General features: G+C 44.2%; 1 protein-coding gene across 1 annotated transcript in view; it reads left to right on the top strand.

The window, feature by feature from the left end:
* Positions 1 to 3,277: 3,277 nt before the first annotated feature.
* LOC8028457 (RNA polymerase II elongation factor ELL) overlaps positions 3,278 to 7,226 on the top strand; it is a 41,473-nt gene continuing 37,524 nt past the window's right edge. Inside the window, exons 1-2 of the mRNA XM_029989266.4 lie at positions 3,278 to 3,468; positions 5,081 to 5,128. Coding sequence (XP_029845126.3) covers positions 3,337 to 3,468; positions 5,081 to 5,128 — 180 coding nt within the window. The 5' untranslated portion in view covers positions 3,278 to 3,336. The remainder of the gene's footprint in view (positions 3,469 to 5,080; positions 5,129 to 7,226) is intronic.

Genomic DNA, 7,226 nt, shown 5'->3' with positions numbered 1-7,226 from the left:
ACGGCAGCACACACCAGACAACGCCATTCGTGGTCTCCCAAGTTGCCGCCGGTCGGTAAAGCTGCAGAGCCCACCTGTACTCTCGATGGAGGACGTTTAGCAATGAAAGAGTTTTAGTAGATCGTGAAGGATCTCCGATAAATTTCGCAGAGGCGCCCGTGGTGCATCGATCTACTAACATTCCGTATTGTTCGTCACTGAACTGTAGCATTCTGAAGGTGGCACATTCATACGATGCAGTTCGCCCGTATTCTATAATCCATCCGTTCATTTGTTTTTGTCTTGAATTTTATATTTTATTGTTTGCCTCTAGTGGGGAGGAAAGGAAGAGAGAGAGAGAGAGAATGCAGATGTCGCCGACTGTGCTTCTCCTTAGAGTAACTGCTATTTAGTTACTTATTTACTTCCACTTATTTTTATCCACCACCAGCAACAGAGGAAACTGACATAGAAAGGGATAAAAGGAAAGCTACATAAAGGGTAAACACAGGAAAGACAAATTTTCAACTGCCAATTTGAAAATTTACACAGATTCAAATAAAAGTGGTAAGCTTGAGAAAATTTTAATTTGAAAAAAACAAACATTTGGAGGAAGTAGTGGACTCTTGAGTGAGGGGTACGTTGACAAAATGCACAGCGGCTTGGATAGGCAGACACTACGTTTCACGTGAGACATTTATAAAACAAGAAACGCCGATTTTGTTCTACAGACATTTAATATGCAAGAAGTTCATAATTCTAATATCCCGTGACTGCGCAATACCAGGATTTCTTTCGATAATTGTAACGTAAAAGTAGTCCGTTCAACACTGCACAATGTAAAGGCAGAACTTTTATAGTAGGTGACAGGTCAAGAACGAAATGGAAACGCTGGAAAGGATCGATCGCCTCCTCTCCAACGTGCGCTCTGATAAAATGGGAAGAGGTAAGACGGGCTGCCACTTCGTTCTTGACCTGTCACCGACTATCATTGAAAAGAAACAACAACAGTGAGCTGAAGACAAGGATTATCACTGAAATGGGGGAAAAAGGGCCAACATGTATGACCAAATGTCCACCATTTCTAAAAGACTGCCATCATGGGAGACATATTCAATCTGCGCCAAGGGTCAACTAATGGTTAATCAAACTGATATGAAAGGATCGAAGTGGAACAGATCGGAAAACTAAATAAATAGAAAAAAAAATAATAATAAAGCACGCGAGAGCTTACTTCAAGTCTTTTACCAACAATAAATTATTTATGTGGGTATGAACCTGTCAACGTTGAGAGGAGGTTAGAGAAAAGCTATGCGAAGCAAATGAAACCGGCAATGTGCCATTTCAAAAAGCCCGCGTTGAAGACCCCTAGCGGTACGACTGTCTTTAATGTTTACATAGCCTTGCTTACCAACATGCTATTTTTTCTTAAAAAAGTATAGCGGGATTATTTTTTTCGCTCCTTTTTTTTTTATCACTTTGAGCGAAACGTATTTTTATTGCATATGATCACGCATAGAGTTATTATAATGTACGCTAGAGGTTCAACTGGCGCTAGTGTCTATGCGACTTCCGGGAGGCAAATTGAAGCAGACAGCAACCAGTCTACTTTTGCGGTGCTCCTGTGCATTCTTATGGGAAAACGCACGTGAATTTTGTCTATTCGCCGTAAAATAACACGAATAACTTTTGTTATTTCGGTTGTACCGGATAGTATGTACCTTTATTGATATTGTGAAAGTGTAATTGATTGAGTTACAACATTTTTCTTTACCACTGAACGATGTTAAACTTCGCTCTATTTCAGGCTCAAACCTCTGTTCAACAGCCGGCGTGTAAAAACAAGCGACGATTCTAAGCAAAATAACAATCGAAAGGAATGTAGAGTGCGTTTAAGGTTCGATAGCATTCCGGTGGCGCTTATATATTGCTAATATGTCCGTTCTGTCACTATATGAAGACTCCGTCGTGCATCTTTACAGTCCGCTAAAAAAGTAAAGTATGTGGGCTACGAGAGGTGTGTCTTTTTATTATTTCCGATGTCGGGCAGTTTTAATCGGGCACCTGTTCTCTGGCTTCTCCCCATTCGCAAAGATCTGGAGCCTGCGGGTGATGATTTGAACCCAGAGCATGCATCTTTGCACATATTCATGAGCAGAAAGAAGAAAGCAGTACTTATTTATTACAAATCTGAATATAGTACGTGACTTTCAATTTATTTGATCGTCTGCATGCACAAAGAGTTACTTATCCAGTGTTACTGTGTAGTTCTTGCCGTCTCTCTTGGTTTTCCACATGTCCTTCGTTCGTTTGACACGTATGTCCCTCATGTTGAAAAGTGCCGACGCCGTGTTCGCGCTAACAGTGTCTGACAGTGCACATAAATACACGTACGAAGCGGTTTTAGCATCGTTTTTCGTGCCACGAATTTCAAATGAAAACGCTGTAACTGACCAATTATTTCGTCTGCGTGACTGAGAAAAGTTCCAAACTACCTAGTACGTACGAATTATTCGTGATATTTGCTCTTATAATCGAGCGCAGAGAGAAAATGCACTCGCTTTTTCCCATAGCAATGCATTACCGGAAGTCAATTTCGGACTGGTTGCTGTCTGCTTCAATTTGCAGCAGCACACTAGCGCCAGTTGAACCTCTAGCGTACATTATAATAACTCTATGTGATCACGTGAGGCATGGCTACGACCTCTACGGAGAATCGAATGCGCCCACAACGTTGAAGCAGACGCCGTTTTTGCTGAGAACTCGTTTACGCTTGAACCCGGTCGGATGCATCTTTATCTCGATAAACCATAGAGCATGCGTAAACACGAAACAGACACTAATCATGCCTCTTCTTGAAGGTTCGTGCAAACCAGGTAACGTTGGTGCCAACAAAGAGGTTACACCAGCGCGGGTTCACCAGCGCTAGTTCGAGCTTTTCGAGCTCTGAACGTTGTTTATTCTGATTCTGCGTGATTTCGATTTCGCAACATATTCACCGCGGTCATGCGCCTTTATTGCTGTATTTAAAATACCGTCCAGTTGCGGTGAGAAAAAAAAGAAAAACTGAAATAAAATATTTCAAGTCAAATAAGGCGCAGTAAAAGGGGAAAAATCGGACGAGCGTGTTCGCCCTGCTTTCAATCACAGGGTCGCCGAGGTCGCGGCGCGTTTGTGACGTCATCAACGCAGGTAACTGCAGACGACGAAAGCACAGAATCAAGCCCCCGAACTCCGGAATGTGCTGCAGCGTTCGACCAATCGAACGCGCGGCGCCTTGCGTCACGCATGCGCACAGCACCGCGGCGCAGTCGCGCAAGGCATCACGGGATCAGGTGTTCAGCGAGAAAGGCCAAAATGGCGGCACTGGTGGAAGGGAGTCAATATGGTCTGTCTTCACAGGGGAATTACTCGAAAAATAAAACGCTCATATTCGTGAAACTCACAGATTCGGCGCTCAGATCCATTGAGGAATATTTAAAGTACAAGGTCAGTAAAAATTCCTGCTTTCCTCGCTTGTTTTCCGGGCCGGATGCTGCTGGTGGTGGTCGAAACAGCTGTTGATGGGACCCGCTAGTTAGTCCTTGGTGCATGCTTTTCGCCCACTTTTGGCCAATTGTTCGGGTGTGGGGCCCGCTGCCGGTCGACTAAACCCTCGCGCCTGGATGACATCGTTGTCCTTTTACCCGAACCGCTTTAGGCCGTGCAACGTCGACCGCGAACTGTACGTAAATGTCTCTTGTTACAGCGCCTAAAAATATCCTTTTCAAACAAGTCGTGTCCGTTCTTTCTTGCTTAGTACCGAGTTGCTATAATGAAATGGATCTCATTTACTGGTCAGACGTGCGATAGGCGACGGTAATACAGTACGGTCACTGATAGTAAAAAATGGAGGATAAAAACGAGAAAAAAAAATAATAAAAAAAGCAAGCAAGCTTCGTCTTTTTTTGTGACACCTCGGCGACCGCACTGCCAGAATTTCATCGCTGGCTGTCGTTTTTCTTCTTTTTTTCTTTTCGTTTTCTCCGGAGACGAGCTTTTTGGAAGCAGGGTTATTTTTCAAAACCGATGCTCTCTTCAACTTGCGTTCCTGGCATATTTTCGACTGGGCCAAAGTCGCGTCGAAAAAAACCCAAAGAAACAACCCCTTATGCGACGACAGCGATTGAACCGTAACCTCCTTTTGTAGAATCGAAGCCGAAAAAGCAAGAAAAACCGCAATAACAGAAACGAAAAACATCGTCAGTCAGTTCTTTTCTTCGTCTTTTGTTTATGTCGAGCGACGTCGCCGTTGTCGACAAGCCATTGCCGGTCTTCTGTACTTTTTTTTTCTTTTTCTTATTTTCTCGGGGATAAGCTCAGCTTTTGTGCCCTCACTCTGCGCGGGGCATATACAATTCGGCTGATACAGCGCCGATAAGATTGCTTCAAATACGCCGAGCCGACGCTCCGCCGTCTCCCCTACTCGTCACACCAGTCTGCGCTAGCGCTCCATTTTTTTTTTTTGTCTCGTTTAATTCCCCCCAGATTTTCCTTTCAGACTGTTTTATTAAACCGTCGTGCGAACCCCGTCGCTACGCGCTGAGGAACTCCATCAAAACTTCCTTCAATACAATAATAATAATTTAAAAAATCTACTATGTCGGACGCCTAGGACTAACGTTGTAAAGTTTGCAGTCAAATTAGTAAACCCGTGTCGGCGGAACGTGGATTTGCTAATAAATGTTGCGTTTAAGGCTCAACATATCCCATTTCTGGTGTTCGTCATCTCTTCAACTCTTGTATACTCTTTTGATTTGCTGCTGTCGATCTGCTGTCTTGTCGCTGGTTCCTGGAAGTAGTCAGCTCTCCCAATCAGCTACTAACTGTAGCACGCGGTTATGTGTATGTTTTCCAGATCGAAACAAACAGGGTTGAGGATTAGACTAACTATTGCATGCTCTTTGAGTTACTGTTGTCCCCTTCCTTCCTGCGATTGGTTACCGAGAGTTGCACACCTTTTCTTTTCATTGCCTGCGATGTGTTGCTTGCTCTTTTTCAAGTCTGCTCACTGGCAGTTTGCACTCAACTTTCGTTTGCTCCTTTGTGTCTTTTCATCCAGGGTGGCTGCAGTCAGAAGCCATCAATACAGTTTGGAGGCAACCAAGGGGTGAGTCTGAAGTTCTCGCACTTCATTGACCACTTGCCGAGCTCAACATTGCACTTACTGACTGCCGATCATCTTTTTGCAAACATTTGGCCAAAGGTGCCGAACGTCAAGCATCTATCGTTACAAAGCATTCAGCTAACATTGACGTTGTGCACAATGTTGTTGGCATCGGTACCACAGTCTGTGACTGGCTAAGAATGTTGTTGGAGCTATGCCTCCAGCACATTCTTAAAAGGGAAACTGAAGCGGCTCTGTATTTGAGGAAAAACACTTCAATTGTCTTCATTTGGCCTTTCAGATTATTTTTCGATTAGGTGCACAGAGGCAGCAGAAATTAATTTTCAAAATACCGCTGAAGCCCCTCCTACCCGTGACGTGACTTCATAATTTCATAATAGGAGTTTTCGGAATCTCCACTCTCACGCATATACAGCACCCCTCAGAACTAAGCACGCGCACTCTTGCTATTTTCGAAAAGGTCAGAAAGAGACGCCACGACTGGTGTCAGTGTGGGAAATATACCTGGCAAGCTTGCAATTGCTTGTGCTGCCCACACGAGCGACACGCACTTGGCGGCGCGAAGATCCTAGTTCGGCTTCATGACTGGTCGTAGGTTTTTCGTGCTTTCTCCTGTTTAGTTGCATCTCCGGGAACAACAAACGTGATACCCAGATTCACGGGACAAAAATATGCCAGAACTCACCTCTTACCATATTTTTTAAGAAGTGTTCAGCTTTCTTTTTAATGTCATTCGACGGGCTATGGATGCACTTGCAGCAAAGTGTTATCAAAGGCAGAAAACTCACACTGGAGGCAGAGTATCGACTGCATTCTTAACCTGTCACCGTCTGCACCTTGCTTTAAAGGGAAACTGAAGTGGTTCTGTATTTAAGGGCCTCATTTGGCCCCTACGATCACAAATATCGAGATTATTTTTTAATTTAGTGCACGGAGGCTGCGGAATATCATTTTTAAAGTACCACTGAAGAGCCCCTCCTTCCCGATGCAGATAGCACACAAAAACTTACAAACACTTTCGGTCCTGAACTTGACCGAAGGTGTGGCAATGTTTGCGAGATCAAGCCTATGCACTGTTTATGAGAAACGGCCGCTGCAATATTGTTGGAGTTTTTTCAAGACAGTGGTGCGAAAGAATAGAGAAATATATGCAGACCGGAAGTGGGCAAGGGCTACTTGACTGATGGCACAAAGGTGTCATCTCGTGAGCAATCATAAGCGGTCGTAATGCAGCTAGTCACGCACAGACGCAAATGTCTTAACCAGTCTTTGGTCCCTGGTTAGCGTAGGATAGGATCCATGCCGTGCCACAACCAGTGCTTAAAACTGGCTTTTATACTTGTGGGGCCATCTCGAGCTGCGCAGGAGACTGAATTGCGAATTTGTATTATCGAAGTGGTCTTACGCTTCGCCTGCTTTCAGTTGCAAGTTTTAAGGGACCCTCAGACAGTATGAAGGGCACCCCTTGTAGCTTACTATTTAAAAAATATTCTGCAAGGATTTATGGGCTCGGTTCATGGCAGTTCTAAACTCAACGATGCAAAAATAAACAGGCTGGATGGAGAGTCTGCCCCCCGACTAAAGTTTGGGGAGCGTTGCTCAAACTTTCTTCAGCATTTACGCATTTCGGTTTGAGTGCCCGCAGACATACCAGGGTGAACATATTTTAACACCCTCTATTCCTAAACACTTATTACTGCTCACGGCAGCCTTGTTTGTAGGAAAAAATGGAGCAGTCCCTTTTCTGTTGCGAGCCGCATTGCACAGTGTAGTAAGTTAGGACTTTCTGGCATCGTTCTGCAAGCCAAGCTTCTCTGAGGGGAAAAAAAGTAGAAGGGATGGGTCTGGGGATGGTTGACCTTTTAACTCAAGTTCGTGTTAGGGGGGGTTGGGTTATAGTCACGGCCACAGGCTTCTGGAAGGCCTTCAAAGTTTCTCAGTAAGGTGCTACTTTTTGACGTGCCCTTTTCAATCCTCCAGTTCTCATTGTCCTTGATTTTATGCAATGTGCTACACATTCTTTCTATCGGTAGCTTTTAAGATGCCGGCTTCATAAACTGAATTGCTTTTTTTTTACTTC

Source organism: Ixodes scapularis, unplaced genomic scaffold (genome assembly GCF_016920785.2).
Source record: "Ixodes scapularis isolate PalLabHiFi unplaced genomic scaffold, ASM1692078v2 PGA_scaffold11__112_contigs__length_91849675, whole genome shotgun sequence".
NCBI lineage: Eukaryota > Metazoa > Arthropoda > Arachnida > Ixodida > Ixodidae > Ixodes > Ixodes scapularis.
Note: the sequence above shows the minus strand (reverse complement) of the source record. Positions and strands in the feature narration are given on the sequence as shown.